The sequence below is a fragment of the Anolis sagrei genome, chromosome 6 (genome assembly GCF_037176765.1).
Source record: "Anolis sagrei isolate rAnoSag1 chromosome 6, rAnoSag1.mat, whole genome shotgun sequence".
NCBI classification, from domain to species: Eukaryota; Metazoa; Chordata; class Lepidosauria; order Squamata; family Dactyloidae; genus Anolis; species Anolis sagrei.
This window is the reverse complement of record NC_090026.1, coordinates 44,675,755-44,692,861: the sequence shown is the minus strand read 5'-3', so window position 1 is coordinate 44,692,861 and position 17,107 is coordinate 44,675,755. Positions and strand designations below refer to the sequence as shown.

The 17,107-nt window shown below is 41.1% G+C and overlaps 1 protein-coding gene across 3 annotated transcripts; it reads left to right on the top strand.

Moving 5' to 3' along the window:
• The first annotated feature begins 229 nt into the window (after window positions 1-229).
• TMUB2 (transmembrane and ubiquitin like domain containing 2) lies at window positions 230-16,319 on the top strand. 3 transcript variants are annotated; one of them, XM_067470073.1, is made up of 4 exons: window positions 230-327; window positions 7,229-7,344; window positions 11,321-11,878; window positions 14,448-16,319. In XM_067470073.1, the coding sequence occupies exons 3-4, from the start codon at window positions 11,334-11,336 to the stop codon at window positions 14,800-14,802; spliced, it is 900 nt and encodes a 299-aa protein (XP_067326174.1). In that variant the 5' UTR covers window positions 230-327; window positions 7,229-7,344; window positions 11,321-11,333; the 3' UTR covers window positions 14,803-16,319. The 3 variants fall into 3 exon arrangements, with proteins under 3 accessions (XP_067326174.1, XP_067326175.1, XP_067326176.1); XM_067470074.1 differs by having other exon boundaries at window positions 7,229-7,348; XM_067470075.1 differs by having other exon boundaries at window positions 243-338.
• Window positions 16,320-17,107: the final 788 nt, after the last annotated feature.

Below are 17,107 nucleotides of genomic sequence, written 5' to 3'. Positions count from 1 at the left end.
TATAGCCCGGAAAAACCTACATCAACAAGTTAGAAGCCTGCATCACTCTAAAATATAAATCAATTTTCTATTGCCTGGTTGCACTCAGCGAGGAAGGTCTCTGTCTGTTGTGTGTGCGATGAGAGAAGCAGAAGGCTCGTGACAGCACAGGACTTTCCTCCGTCGCGGATCTTTGACGTCAGGGGCAGATTCCGCAGCCGCTGCCATGGCAACCGGCTTTCCAAGATGGCGGCCGGGCGCGCTCGGGAGTGACGTGTCCAGCGGGCGTTAGTGACGTGCCCCGCTGCTTTGACTCGGAGGGGGAAGCGAAGGAGTGCGGAAGGGAAGGTGAGTGACAGGTCCGGCTGTTCCCTCTTTACTGAGCCTCTGGCCCAGTTCTCTCCCTCATGAACCCCCTCTTAGGCCTGGCTCCATGACAAGGCCCTGATATCAATCTCCCCAACCCTTGGCTCTAAATCCCTTTGCTTGCCCTCCCTTTCTAGCATACCTTTCACTCTCATTTCCACGCTTCCCCCCTTTCTATTCGTCCCCTGCCTGATAAATAGTGAGCTTTGAGGCCCGCTCTTGGCCTGCTTGGGCAACCTATCCCTTGCCACTGTCATTCCCTTGTTTGTTTATATGTTTGCATGTTATTGGCTCTGCCTCTTCCCGACCCTCCTCTTTTGGTGTGATGTTAGAAGCCCTTGGATATGTTTTCCCTTCATGGCTTCCATCTAGAGAACTTCAGCCTTGTCTCTGGGATCTAAAAAAAAGTCAGAATGACTACACTGTAGATTTAATGCAGTTTGACACCACTTTCAACTGTAATGGACTCCTGGGAGTTGTTGTTTTGTAAGTTTTTTTAGCCTTTTCACCTTAGGGTGGTTGTAGGTTTTTTTAGGCTATATGCCCCATCCCCTTCCAAATACCTACCCTTGTCACCTGGTCATGCTCAACACATTTTTTAATTTTAACTGTTACATTTGGCCCTGCCATAGATTTTAATGCGTTGTGGTGTGTTGTCAATGTTTATTGCTTTGTTTTTAGTTCATTTTGTTGTATTGTTGTTGTTGTTTTTACTGATGTATTTGGGCTCAGCCTCTTGTAAGCCGCACCCGGGACATGGTAGCGGGGTATAAATAAAGGTTTATTATTATTATTACTAGCTGTCCCCGTTGCTGTGGCCCACATGGGGATTCTTTGTGGGAGGTTTGGCCCAATTCTATCATTGGTGGGGTTCAGAATGCTCTGTGATTGTAGGCGAACTATAAATCCCAGCAACTACAACTCCCAAATGTCAAGATTCTATTTTCCCCAAACTCCACCAGTGTTCACATTTGGGCATATTGAGTATTTGTGCCAAGTTTGGTCCAGATCCATCATTGTTTGAGTCCACAGTGATCTCTGGATGTAAGTGAACTACAATTCCAAAACCAAAGGGCACTGCCCACCAAACCCTTCCAGTATTTTCTGTTGGTCATGGGAGAACTGTGTGCCAAGTTTGGTTCAATTCCATCATTGGTGGGGTTCAGAATGCTCTTTGATTGTAGGCGAACTATAAATCCCAGCAACTACAACTCCCAATTGTCAATGTCTATTTTCCCCAAACTCTACTAGTATTTACATTTGGGCACACTGAGAATTCGTGCCAAGTTTGGTCCAGATCCATCATTGTTTGAGTCTACAGTTCTCTCTGGATGTAGGTAAACTACAACTCCCAAAACTCAAGGTCAGTGCCCACCAAACCCTTCCAGTATTTTCTGTTGGTCATGGGAATTCTGTGTGCCAAGTTTGATTCGGTTCCATCGTTGGTAGAGTTCAGAATGGTCTTTGATTGTAGGTGAACTATAAATCCCAGCAACTACAACTCCCACAGGACAAAATCAATGCCCTCCCCAAATCTGTTACTATTCATAACAGCAGCAAAATGAGGTATGAAGTAGCAACTAAACTAATTTTATGTTTGGGAGTCACCATACATGAGGAAGCGTATTAAGGGGTCGTGGCATTAGGAAGGTTGAGAACCCATCTCCCTCCAAATACCTACCCTTGTTACCTGGTCATGCCCAGCACATTTTTTAATTTTAACTGTTACATTTGGCCCTGCCATAGATTTTAATGCATCGTGGTGTGTTGTCAATGTTTATTGCTTTGTTTTGAGTTCATTTTGTTGTGTTGTTGTTGTTGTTGTTGTTGTTGTTGTTGTTTTTACTGATGTATTTGGGCTTGGCCTCTTGTAAGCCGCACCAAGTCCTCCGGGAGATGGTAGCGGGGTATAAATAAAGGTTTATTTATTTATTTAATTATTTGAACTTATATGCCCCCACTCCCCTGGGGCTCGGAGCGGCTTACAAGAACAGGCTAAAATTGAACACAATTTCAAAACAATTTAAAACAATTTAAAAACAGCAATCAAAGATCAAAGGCCAGTCGAAACAGATATGTCTTACATGCCCTGCAGAGAGCTGATGTCCCGCAAGGCACGGACTTCAGGTGGCAGAGTATTCCAGAGTGATGGTGCCACTGCTGTAAAGGCTCTGCGTCTGGTTGCTGTTAGACGCAAGGTCTTGACACTGGGAATTTCCAACAAATCTTGGTCTTCAGAACGAAGGGATCTCTGGAGTTGGTAGGGGGTGATATTATTATTATTATTATTATTATTATTATTATTATTCTCTCCTGACGTTTTGCCTGCATCTATGGCAAGCATCCTCAGAGGTAGCGAGTCTGTTGGAACTAGGAACAAGGGTCTATATATCTGTGGAATGACCAGGGTGGGGCAAAGAACTCTTGTCTGTTGGAGCTAGCTGTGAATGTTTCAACTGACCACCTTGATTCCTATCAACATTCACACATAGCTCCAACAGACAAGAGTTCTGTGTCCCACCCTGGTCATTCCACAGATATATAAACCCTTTTTCCTAGTTCCAACAAACTTCACTACCTCTGAGAATACTTGTCATAGATGCAGGCGAAACGTCAGGAGATATGCCTCTAGAACATGGCCATATAGCCTGAAAAAAACCTACAACAACCCAGTGATTCTGGCCATGAAAGCCTTCGACAGTACTTTTCACATTTGCTAAACTACAACTCCCATGATCCCACAGCATTGAGGGAACTCCTTCCACAATCCCACCCGATCTCTTCGATCTTTGGGGAAGGCCCTCCTTTCGCCCCTCACAGGCCCGACTTGTGGGAACGAGGGAGAGAGCCTTCTCCACCGTGGCCCCCTAACTCAGGAACTCATTGCCTGGTGAGATTAGGCAAGCCCCCACCTTAGGAGCCGTCATGACCGTATCTCCCTCCATGAACCAGCCCGAGTTTTGTGATCTTCAGGGGAGACCCTCCTTTCGCCCTTGCCAGTATCACAGGATCGTCTTGTGGGTACAAGGGAGAGAGCCTTCTCCTCTGTGGCCCCCCAACTCTGGAATTCACTGCCCGGAGAGATTAGGAAAGTCCCCACCTTAGAAACCTTTAAAAAGAATCTCAAAACCTGGTTTTTCCGTTGCGCCTTTGGAGAGTAGCCACACAACCTCACACTATTGCTCCCCTCAACACTTTTGCCTTGGAGTACATTTCCCCCCTTGTATGAAGGCCTGTTTTTACAACCCTGTTTTTTTATGAGCTCTCTCTCACAAATAATCTGCTCCTTCGTTTATCTCACCCTGACTTGTAACATTTTATCTTGCACATGCGGCCCGCTCATTGTCATTGTGATTGTTCATTGCATTTATATGTTTTATGTTTATTGCTTATTGTATTAATATGTTTTGTGTATTTTACTGTGTTGTTGTTGCGTTTTGGTTTTTTTATTGTAATTCTGCTGTTTGGGCTTGGCCTCATGTAAGCCGCCCCGAGTCCCCATTGGCGGAGATGGTGGTCGGGTATAAATAAAGATTATTATTATTATTATTATTATTATTATTCAAGAAAGATCTCAAAACTTGGCTTTTCCGTTGCGCCTTTGGAGAGTGATATGATATTCCCTTTGTTGTTCCTCCCATAAGGTTGGTACTCATATTGCACTTTATATTGCACTTCCCCCTCCCTGTTTGAAGGCCTGTCTCCACTATTCCGTCTCCTACTTCTCTTTCATCTCTATCTCATCCTGAGTGTTATCATTTTAACTTGCACATGTGGCCCGCCTTTGGGATTGATTTTATATTGTATTTAGTTTGTGCTCTTTTTATTATATTCTTATGTTTTTATTGATTTCATTGTATTGTGGATATTGTTGTCTTGGTTTTGTTTTACTGTACTGTACTGTTGGGCTTGGACTCATGTAAGCTGCCCGAGTCCCCTTTGGGGAGATGGTGGCGGGGTATAAATAAAGATTATTATTATTGTTATTATTATTATTATTATTATTATTATTATTATTATTATTGAGCCCTGGTAGTTAAAGCGGTGTCAAGTTCAACAGTGTAGATCAGGCATAGGCAAACTTGGGCCCTCCAGGGGTTTTGGACTTCAACTCCCACAATTCCTAACAGCCGGTAGGCTGTTAGGAATTGTGGGAGTTGAAGTCCAAAACCCCTGGAGGGCCCAAGTTTGCCCATGCCTAGTGTAGATGCAGTCACAAGTCCTTCCTACGCTACCATATAAAATCCAGATTATCTGCTTTGAACTGGATTATGTCACAGTGTAGACTCCAGTTCAAAGAAGATAATGTAGATTTATCTGCTTTGATCATCTGGATTATATGGCAATGTAGAAAGGGCCTCAGAGAGAGATATAACCATAATAGACGGATGTGGCTCTTAATGAGACATGCCGCATTATCACAGGATTTCTACACCCTGGATCGCTGGAAAAATACGGTGTAGCTGGTATTGCACAACCTGATGAAATGACCAAGGCATTGACATCACTTGCCCATCCTCTGTTCAGATATCAGCCAGCATGCCAATGTCTTAGATCAAGAAATAGCTCCCTAAGGTCTACAGAGGTACTCACAGTAACACCTCAGCAAGCGAGAGTCCAAAAGTGGCAGGCTAAAACCCACCCCCCAATCAATGTCTGAGACCGGATGGGAAACTTCCTCCTGGGCATACAGAAGACTGGGCAACTTAGAAGGCACTGAACGGGCTGTACTGTAGTACCTTGAGGTGCAGAGCCAATCTTAAGAAATGGGATTATAAAGTGGAGTCCATTACATGCGAGTTTGGAGAAGAGCAAACCACAGACCACTTACTACAATGCAGTCTGAGTCCTGCCATGTGCACAATGGAGGACATTCTTGCATTAACACCTGAGGTGCTCAATGTGACCAGCTTATGGTCAAAGGGAATTTAGTAGAATGCCAAGTTTTTAACTTCGTGTTTTTTTAATACATTATAACTATATTCTCAATTAACTTCTGGCACGAGAAATAAAAATAGTAAGGTCTAAAAGAAGAGGAAGTACACACTGAGTATCCCTTATCAAAGTACTTGAGGTCATAAATGTTTTTGATTTTGTGGGCGGGAGGGGGGGGGGTTGGATTTAGGAGCACATAAATTTTTTTTTGTCGAGTCAGGAGCGACCTGAGAAACTTCAAGTCGCTTCTGGTGTGAGAGAATTGGCCGTCTGCAAGGACGTTGCCTAGGGGACGCCCAGATGATTTGATGTTTTTATCATCTTTGTGGGAGGCTTCTCTCATGTCCCCGCATGAGGAGCTGGAGCTGATAGAGAGAGCTCATCTGCCTCTCCCCGGATTCGAACCCGCGACCTGTTCATCTTCAATCCTGCCGGCACAGAGGTTTTAACCACTGTGCCACCGGGGGCTCCAATAATAATAATAATAATAATAATAATAATAATAATAATAATAATAATATAATAACAACAACCACCACCACAACCTGACTCTTCTCATGATCTATTTTGGAGATTAAATCCAATGCTAAACACATAGTTCATTTATGTTTCTTATACACACAACCTGAAGGAAATTTAGTGCAAAATATCTTTAGTAATTTTGTATATGCAGCACACTGCGTATACATTGAATCAGAAAGTAAAGATGTCCTTATCTCAGCCACTCAAGGGAACAATTATGGAGTTTGATGTGTTTCAGATTTTAGATAAAGGATGCTCAAAGGTGGACAGTTTGCTGTTCTCTTGATGCTGTTGGACTTCAGATCCCATGAGGTTTATAAGCCACTGGAGTCAATGGTGAGGAGGATGGCAGTTTCAGTCCAGCTATATTTTTCAGGTCTGAAAGTTGAGCTCCCTAGAAGGACGATCTAGATTTCAATACTTATTGATGCCACTTTCTGAAAGATATTTCTTATTGGGTTTACAGCGACATGAGAATATATTAACTAGAGTGAGAAACAAATTGAGGACAGTTATCTTGCGGTGCTGGTAGCAGGAAGAGAAAAAAGGAGAAATTGAGACAACAGGTTCAGAGAAGAGTAGAATTTGGCTATAACAGACAAAGAGATTTTCATAAAACCATAGAACTGGAAGAGATCAAAAAGACCATCCTGTCCAATTCTCAGATGCATCTACACTGTGGAATTAATGCCATTTGACACCACTTTAACTGCCATGGTTCAAAACTATGGAATCATAGAAGAATGTCTGTAGCCTTCATTGCCCAAAAATGCTGGTCCCTCAACAAACTACACACCCCATGAATCCACAACATTCAACCATGAAAGCTCAAATGGGGTCAAACTTCATTAATTCTATAGTGTAGATACACCCTGTCATTCTTAACGTTAAAATTTATTTTAATGACTCCTTTTAAAAGAGCTGTTGGGAATCTAGGGCAGACAAACCATCTGTAGATCATTCATAGTAGACCGAAGGTAGAGGAGAAAACCTGTTAGATGGGATGGTAAGACATCCATATAATGGCCATGCTAATGGCATTCCTAGATAATTGTTTCTTGCTATTTTTCTTGTTGGGTCTGAAGAAAATATGTGCCTTAACTATCTTTTCCCATCTCCCATGTAGCTAATTCCTGTAAGCCATTACAGTAAGACTTGTATTTGCAAGGGATTTGTTCAGGGCTGGGTCACAGTTACCTGAAACTAGCAATTTAAATTGGACTGAAAGGTTATAGAAAACCGTAACAAATTCCAGAGTAGCAATGTTCCGGCTCTGGTAATTTGTCTACCTTATATATTTCCACAGAGAAATTCTGTTTTATCACAAATTGATTGTTCAAGTGGATACTTCTTTTATTCTGGAAGAAATTGTACTATTTATATTACTCACAATATTAATGAGTTATTTTTGTTTCTGTCTGGACAGGGAGGCTGATGCGGCAAGAGGATGTAATTTGTCGTAGGCTACAGTGAAGTGGTCAAACTAGAGCCTCATTACATTCCAGATCTGTTGCTACAAATATCAGAACTCAATCCCCCTCGGTAGGTATGAAAAAACAAAGCTGTTTTCTGCAGGAATTCATTTATAGGATTAGTCATACTTGATATCTTACCTCTTACAGTATGCAAAAAAAAAAAAAAAGAGAGAGAGAGCGAGAGAGAGAGAAAGAGATAAAAGAATTGGTTTACGAAGAATTGCAAGGCTATACTCTGTTATATGTAGTAGAGTTGTACCTAAAATTTCAAACTTGCAGGATTATATGTAAATTTTGAGTGAGAGTTCATTTCGTTGATATGTAAAGACAGTATGCAATTCAGAATTTTTTTGTACAAATATATCAGCATATATACCTGATATTGTCCTGGTGTCTGAGGGGCTACTGTCCCCCCTCTTGTTATCTTTTCTTTCTTTCTTTCTTTCTTTCTTTCTTTCTTTCTTTCTTTCCTTTTCCCTTCATCCCTTTCCCCCTTTCCTTTCTAATCCTTCCCTCCCTTTTCTTTCCCCTTCCCTTTTCTCTCTCTTTCTCTCCTTCCTCCCTTCTCCAGCTCTGAGAGGGACTACCTCACAATGTTTCCGTGGCAACATGACTCTCTTTGTGACTCTTTCTTTCCCTCCTTCCTCTCATACACCTGAAACCTTTCTTTCCCAGTAACATCACCAAGGGCCATGTCACTTAGCAACAGCCTTTCTGGTACAGACAGACATGGTTTGACATTTATATAGAGAGATATTAACCTAATGAGATTATGCTGGTAAGGATCTGTTGATGGAACGGGGCAAGGGGCTTTTCTATTTTTTCCTTTAGTTGACTGCAGTGGACGTTATGATCAAAAGGTGGTTTGTATCAATCCGTCTACATTTGTGTGTTTAATGGGTTGGTACAAATAAAAATATGGGAAGGAATCTACTGTGCTATTTCTAGCATCCTGACAACACCATACAATTGCTATTCTAGTGTTGTAGATGCAGGAAAAGGAAGCTATTCATCTGTGATAACAGTTTAACATATTGTAGTCATTAGGTTAAAGTAGGCAGAGACAAAGTCATTTCATTTATTTCTTGACTGTTTCATTACTAAAATATAACGAATGTTCTCAGTATGATCTGCCCTAAACTCGGGAAATCTATGAAATTGTGGCTAACACTTTCACACATCTTTATCTTATACTTTGTCTATTAAGAGTATAATTGTGATATAATATCAACAGATAAGGTTCTGTGTGATTTTTGTTGTTGTTTTGTTATTGCTTGTTTAGAGCGCTATTTCTCCTTTTTTGATATAATTTACTTTACTCCTTTACCTTTTGTATTTGCTGAAGTTGCTATGATGCCATAGTTTATTCTTAATTTTTTTAAATGCTTTTTGAAAATCCAGGAGTGTGAATATGCATATGTGAATTCTTTCTTCAAAATTTACTGTCTGGTGTTTGTCACAACAAGGAGATTTTACAGTTCTGGTAATTCCTTTCCCCAGAGCAGCCATGTCAGTCTCTTTGGAATGTTTGCATTTGAGCTTTGAGTACTACTTTGACAGCTTCAGCTCCTCATGCGGGGACATGAGAGATGCCTCCCACAAGGATGGTAAAACATCAAACGTCCGGGCATCTCCTAGGCAATGTCCTTGCAGACAGCCAATTATTTCACACCAAAAGCAACTTGCAGTTTCTCAAGTCGCTTCTCACAGGAAAAAAAATCATCTTATTTGTGTATTCCTTTCACCAATTTAAGCTAACTTTTGTGCAGATTAAAAAGTAGTTCTTTATCAGCAAAATTTTTTAAACTCTTCTGAGTAAGCATTGGTATTTGATGAAGGAGTTGATGAAGAAGCTAATAAAAAATATTGTGTAGACCAGGGGTCCACAAACGTTTTAAACAGAGGGCCACTTCACAAGTCCCTCAAACTGGTGGAGGGCTGGATTATAATTTGGAAAAAAAATGAATGAATTCCTATGCTCTCTGCACATATCTTATTTGTAGTGCAAAAAGTACTTTAAAACAATACAATAATTAAAATAAAGAACAATTCTCATAAATATAAGCTTATTAGTATTTCAATGGGAAGTGTGGGCCTGCTTTTGGCTGATGAGATAGGGTTGTTGTTGTTGTTGTGTGTTTTTAAGTTGTTTCAGACGTAGGCTGACTCTGAGCGAGGGCTGGGAAAATTACCTCGGAGGGCCGCATTCGGTCCTCGGGCCGTAGTTTGAGGACCCCTGGTGTAGACTGTGGGTGCTGCTGATTTATTAAAAAAAAACTTCCCTTTCTCATCAGAGGTCAGACTAAAACCCATGTCGTTCAAACTGCAAACTGCATGTAACTCATTCACAAATTACAATAATCAACAATACTAAATTATAACTTCTGCTAAAATCCAATCTGCAAGGAGTTCCTCACCTGATCTGAAAACTTTTACTATTATTTTGAATCAGTGATCATAAATAGGATAACAAACATGAATGTGTTGCATGTAATTGAATTTCGCTTTGCATCTCTGAAAGATGTTTAATTAGGGTTTCTTCCTGAGTAGATAGCCATGGGATCAAGATGTACTTTGCACCCCTAGAGATTGTCGCACTGTGGCTTACTCTGAAAAACATATGGAATTGAGACACATTTTTCAGCCCTAGACATTATTGCATCTGCATATATTCTTAAGTAGAAATCACCTGTCCTTCATAATCTTGGTGGAAAACATCCAGATTGGGAAATTTGCTTCAAATTCAGAGCCTTGATACAATAATGTTCTCCTGGCCATGGAAAAGCTCCTATCGATATCCTTTATATAGTGATAGCTAAAAGTCAGTCAGTGGGGCTGTAAACCTACAGATGCAAAGCAAGACCCTGTCAATCTAACACTCACTTTAGGATGACCATCCAGTTCACTCTGTGTGGCTCTTAGAAGAATTGTAGAAATAGGATTTTTACTTGACTTCCACTTTGAGATCCAATGTTTCTAAAAATAAAACTAATGTGTTTGTTGTTGCTAGATAGATCTGACCTTGTGATGTACTTGTATTCTAATGATTTGTGTTTTAATATGTTTGTCCCTTATGACTATGCTAAATATTTTGTCATGAATTTACATTTTGTGAGTCACATGGAATATTTGTAACTACTAGTGGGATATAAAAAATAATGAATTCCACTTTTGAAAGGAATTCACATTTACGATTGCTTCCTATGTTTATTAATGATGCCTGGAGTGGATCCAAAGTGTCTGAAGAGTTGAAGACTAGTGTGTTTATTACAACATAATTTTTATGCTTCGGTGGCCTAAATCCAACATGACTGACAGTAGCTTTGGGATTTCCGGTGCCTCCTCTTCCCCCTTTTTAGGCTTTGAAGATAGGTTACATTTCAGAGGAAAGCAAAGGCAAAATGCCTCTGAAAATTCCTTGCCTAAGAAAGCCCTATAAAATGCATGGGGTTGCTATAAGTCGACAGGAGTCTTGAAGGCACATCTATACACATAAAGTTTTATAAATCTCATTCCATAATTAACTGTTTCCAGACATAGCCATCACTATTCCAAGCTTTTCTTGACAGCAGTGAGGGAGAGCTGAAAAAAAAGTAAATAAAAAAGGCTATAGGTTTTTAAAATGATGAACTGGAACGATTGTGCATTTCACAATAACTATGTAATTTTCTGGGTCAGCTAATCTTCTCTGTTATTAATTATTACAGTTAAAGATTTTAAAAACACTTTGTTCATTACTCTGTTTATAATGGGAAATCCTTTTCACCCCATGAGATCACTTTCATTCCTGTTTAATGGAGAACTGTGCCTGAGATAGACATTTGCCTCAGGCTTATTTGAATTCATGGCTGACAGGCCAAGGTGTTAGCTAGCAATCCATTGTAAGACCCCACCTCAACTCTTACGCCTGTCGTTTAATAAAAACGCAACTGTTTTTCATTATTTTCTTGCAGTGAAACATAAGAGTCAAATCCTGATCTACTGTAATTTGAATGAATGTCTATGAGAACTGAGGGTCTCTCATTGTCTTCTCCCACTTTTAGCTGAAGCTGAGAGATGGAGCCCCCTGAAGTTACCATCATTGAGGGTGTGGGGGATGAGGTGACAGTGGTGGTTGGTATCGTGGTTCTCGGCATGGCCCTTGTTCTGGCCTGGCTTTCCACATACGTTGCAGATGGGAACAACCACTTGCTAGGAACTGTAGTGCCTGCTGATCATTCATCCAGGATCCACCTGAACCCCATTGAGCACTATGTGGGGAATTCAGCGTCGGAGCAGTCAGAGCCCCAGGGCACCACAGAAGCTGCCGAAGAGAAGGCTGATGAAGGGGCTGCTTCTGGGTCAGGCCTAACATTTGAGCAAGGAGAGAGCAGTGGAGCAGAGCTCACCTTAGATGATCTGCTGGACATTCAGAGTCTACCCCAAAGGACTTTTTCTCCTTACGTTGGTTCCCAGGAGAACCGGAGAGTTCCACAAGCAGTACCTGCCAAGGAGGAGAGTCAACCAAGCACAGGGCTTATCAAAGTGCGCCTCAAGTTCCTTAATGACACTGAAGAGGTGGCCATTGTGAAACCTGAAGATACCATCGGCATCCTCAAGAGGTGAGTGTCATTGGATATAAAAGACATACCTTGGGTATATTTTCTAAAATTTTACCTTTAGGTTCAGTGTAGACAATTTAGTAAAATGCTACAAATACTTAAAATTCCGGGAACAACAAAAATCTGAGTGTGAAATTTTACATCCACAGATTAGCAGATTGCACTTAAAGCAAACTCAATGCAACTTTCTTCCAAATGGGTATATGTAGAGGACTTCTTTGAAAATAAATTTTATTTCTAAGTGCAAGCAATTATAACAACAATCAATGCAAAATTAAGGTCAGGGGGTTGAATCCTATTGTTAGCCCTGATTAGAGTTGGACCTATTGAATCAATAGGATTTACGTATCACTACTCAACAGTTGTTTCTGTGGGTTTCACCTACTTGAGATTAACCAACACCCTGGAACAAAGCCACTCTTTCAGTTGCATATACACTGCTAACAATAATACTTAGAATTTACTGAATATGGCAGAATGTACAAAATAGTTTACATACATTTTCTTAGTTTTCTTTATAGCAGACCTTGAGGAAGTCATCTTGTGCATCATCGTGAAACAACTGGTTTAGGCCTGAGGGTGAATCAGTTCTGGGCACCGAAAATGTTGATGCTTATGTCCAAAGTACTTAGCTAGTGCAATTGTGGGCTTCCATGTAATGAAAAAGAAATAGACCAGTCATCCCCAAAAAGCTGTTTGGGCCTCCAATTCCCAGAATTCCTGGCCATTGAACAAGCTGGGCAGGGCTTAGGGGAGTTGGAGGCCTAAACTGCTGGAGGGCCACAGTGTGAGGATGCTTGAAATAGATTGGTCTTGACCCATGATAAAATATAGTCCCCAGTTTCAGACAACATTTTCCAGTGCCTTTATTGTAATGCCTTAGAAACCTTTTGGTTGGGACATTGAATGACAGCTGGAGAAACCCCTTGCTTTTCTACATTATGGCAAAGATGAAGTACTTTGGTCACATCATGAGAAGACGGGAAAGCTTAGAGAAGACAATGTTGCTTGGGAAAATGGAAGGAAAAAGAAAGACCAAAGGCAAGATGGATGGATGGTATCCTTGGAAGTGACTGACTTGACACTGAAGTAGCTGGGGATGGTGACGGCTGACACAGAGTTCTGGCATGGGCTGGTCCATGAGGTCACAAAGAGTCGGAAGTGACTGAATGAATAAACAACAACACATAATTCATCCCCTATAATGGCAATTATATCTCGGGAACTCCTGGTGCATATACCTGGCTATGGTTGTCTGGGAAAGTAAGCTTGACAGACACTCTGTAATCACCAAGTAAACAGGTACAACATATTAGCTGGCATTCTGTCCAGTGGTTATGAGATCATAAATTGGACAGAATATGTTTGAACTGCTGGGAAATCAGGTTTATGGTTTATGACTGAAAATGATGCCCTAAACCAGGGGTCCTCAAACTTTTTAAACAGGGTCACAGTGCCTCAAACTGCTGGAAGGCCGGATTATAATTTGAAAAAATATGAATGAATTCCTATGCACACTGCACATATCTTATTTGTAGTGCAAAAGACACTTCAAAACAATACAATAATTAAAATGAAAAACAATTTTAACAAATATAAACCTATTAGTATTTCCATGAGAAGTGTGGGCCTACTTTTGGCTGATTAGATAGGATTGTTGTTGTTGTGTGCTTTCAAGTCATTTTAGACTTAGGTTGACCCTGAGCGAGGGCCGGGTAAATGACCTTGGAGGGTCTCATCCGCCCCCGGGCCTTAGTTTGAGGACCCCTGCCCTAAACCTACCTTTTTAGCCTAGCAACACCCCAATTTAAGAGTCTCAAGGTACTGCAGAATGGGAAGCCCGGGAAATTATATCTGCATCACTCTCCCAGTCATGGGGTGCCTTGGGACAAGCAGTTCTAGCAAGAGCCTTAGTGGTTTCTTCAGCTCTGTTCTTTACATTTGGGGGCAGGGAGAGGGGCATCGTCATTTTCATGATGACAAAGCCACCCATTGTGGTTATATCTGATTATACAAACCTTGGGTGTTACCTTTGTTTCTGCTGATGTTCTCTGCTGTTACTTTTAGTAACAGGTTGAGGTTCTAGGCTTCGGGAAGACAGTTCTTAGCAATATGTGGTGTTATTAGAGTGCTTGATGTCAAGATGCAATGAGAATAGTTCTAATTGAACAAGGTATAGGAACATTTGGGGAAATGCTCTCATGTTATCATAAGGGGTAAGTATGCGGATATATTTATTTCATTGTTTTTACTATCTAAAAATCAGTAGAGCTTAAGTTTTAAATATGTTTCTTCGTATTAAAAACTAGTGAATCAGCTTTTGCTTTTTCATCATTTGACCACTGATGTAACACCAAGGTGAATGCATTAAGTTCAGGGAACCTCTGCATTGTATGTAAGTGGAATTTCTTCATCAGCTTCTTCACGAGTCCTAACCATATTTCTGTCATAGCTGCTAGCTGTAAGTGTCCCAGTGTGTACTTTCTTATGGGTGATGCTTGTTGCAAAGTACCCCACAGCACATTCTCATTGGCTGATCAAAGCATTTATGTCTCATTTCTTTTTAAAGCAAATACTTCCCAGGACAGGAAAGTCAGATGAAGTTTATCTACCAGGGCCAGCTTCTCCAAGACCAGGCCCGGACTCTCCGCTCCCTCAACATCCTGGACAACTGTGTGATCCACTGCCATCGCTCTCAGACCACTGCTTCTGCCACTGCTGATGCTGGGGCCGCACCCTCAGAAACTGGGGGCATCGCGTTGAGCATGGGCAACTTGATGATTCCGGCCTTTATGGTGATGCTGGTGATCATCTGGTATTTCCGTATCAACTACCGCCAGTTATTTACGGCCCCTGCTACAATTTCTTTGGTTGGGGTGACTGTGTTTTTTAGTTTTCTTGTTTTTGGAATGTATGGGCGATGAGCTTCAACTGGAGAAGAGGGAGAGATCCCAGTTGGTTGCTCATTGTTTTGTACTTTCACTTGTTAATACTCTGTAACAAGGAAAGCACTTTGTCTAGAAAGTCTATATTGATTGAAGGAAAATACCCACAGACCCTTTGCTTTAAATTTTTTACTTGATCTCGATCTTTTCTGTAGTCATAACATTTGGAGACTTTTGAAGACTGTAGAAGAATAAGGCGACGTGGATTGCTCTGCTGTCCCTCTACCGACACAAACAGTTCTGTGACTCGGTCATTAGAAGCATTGCTCTTTGGCTTCTATGTTTTTAGGAAAACTTAATCCAGTTGCTGTGATTCTCTTGATCATTTGGAAGACTTGGAGCTCTTGAAGCCGACTTTAGAGATCCTCATTGTACTGAAATGCAGTTCCTTCCCTTCTGGCCTTTGCCATCTTCAAAGCCCTGCAGTACAACAAAGGGGCATTCAACTTAAACATTTGGCAATGTCTTTGTTGCTGCGTTGGGAAGCATGGAAGGATTAACTTTTGATATGTTCATTTTCTGCCCATTCCACTGTGACCAATTACATAATGCTTAGGTAGGTTTTTTCCACGAATGCCAGTGTATAACTCCTTTCATCCTCTGTTGGAGTTGAACAAATGGAACATGTGCCTTTTCCTCCAAGCACCAAGAGATGTGCATGTTGGAAGTAGGTATTAGTGAGCTACCTTATGAAGACTCTTTTCCATACTGAGTGGGCTCTGTATTTACATACTTGTATTTACATACCCTTTGCTCTAGGAAAGAAAGACCCAAGCATTTGGCTATGATTCCCTGCAGGAACACAGCTAGTAAACCAAGGCATGGTGCACCTCTTGCTGGCTAAAGGAAGAGTATCAGCTGCGCTTGAGCCTCCTGTCTAGTTTTCTAGCCACATCAGACAGCTTTTGGTTGGGTGCATGCTGGCGTGCCCTTACCCTGTCAAGCTCGATATATATCTGGCGGATGGCGTCTGGATTTGTCAACACTGTCCATTGGAGGGGATTATGATTTTTCTTCTACTTTGTACCAAACATGCTTAGTACATTATGAAAGTATTAAAGCCAAAGGTACCTCCATGGAGTTAACTCCAACTTTGAGAGATTAAGCTAGAAGGCACACTGCTGAAGTAGATTCTCCATCTTTTGTCTTTTATAAAAGAAATGCTGCTGTAAGCATTTTGAGGACTGGAAGACCTGAAACATATAAGCTAAATCACCCAAGCAAGGACTCCGCCCAGTTTCTGGGTTGTCGTTTCTCAACTATTTAAACTTGTGTTTCAAGGGCAAGAATTATATTTCTCAGCCTCATTGTCGCAGACAGAAACTTGAACTGAATAGGAAGCTACATTTTTGATTATCAGTGCCAAGTAAATTTCCTGCTCCTGCTCAAAACCTGTCTTAAACATTCTTTTTAACTATTGCTTTAGCTTGTAAAAATCAAGGCATTTATAAAAAGGTTGCCAATAATGACTCTTAAGTAAATCTGTGCTTGACATCTATGGTCTGAAATGTAGTCTTCTTTAAAAAAAAATCTTTGGAGGCTTTCAAACAGAGGTTGGATGGCTATCTGTCAGGGTGCTTTGAATGTGATTTTCCTGCTTCTTGGCAGACTGGATGGCCCACGAGGTCTCTTCCAACTCGATTCTGTGATTCCTGTTTGGGAAGCCATGATGTTATGAACCAACTTAAGATTGTGTAGTCAATTGAAGCATTTCCCATCATGTTTCCAAGGGGGGGGGGGAGCATTGCCATAGTGCAGTGTTTCTCAACCTTCCTAATACCGCAACCCATTAATACAGTTCCCCATTTAGTGGTGACCCCCAACCATAAAAGTATTTTTCTTGCTACTTCATGACTGTAATTTTGCTACTGTTATGAATCGTAATGTAAATATTTGATATGCAGGATGTATTTTCATTCACTGAACCAAATTTGGCACAAATACCTGGTACGCCCAAATGTGAATACTGCTGGGATGGTGGGGGGTGGGGTATTTTGTCATTTGGGAGTTGTAGTTGCTGGGATTTATAGTTAACCAACAATCAAAGAGCATTCTGAACTCCACCAACGATGGAATTGAACCAGTCTTGGCACACAGAACTCCCATGCCCAATAGAAAATACTGGAAGGGTTTGGTGGGCATTGACCTTAAGTTTTGGAGTTGTAGTTCACCTACATCCTGAGAACACTGTGGATTCAAACAGTGATGGATCTGTACCAAATTTGGCACGAATACTCAATATGCCCAGATATGATCACTGATGGAGTTTGGGGAAAAGAGGCCG

Bases quoted from the DNA above. Each gene is read 5' to 3' on its own strand.
- TMUB2 (XM_067470073.1), top strand. From the start codon at position 11,334: ATGGAGCCCCCTGAAGTTACCATCATTGAGGGTGTGGGGGATGAGGTG. The intron at 11,879-14,447 runs GTGAGTGTCATT...TTCTTTTTAAAG, and splicing joins ACCATCGGCATCCTCAAGAG to CAAATACTTCCCAGGACAGG.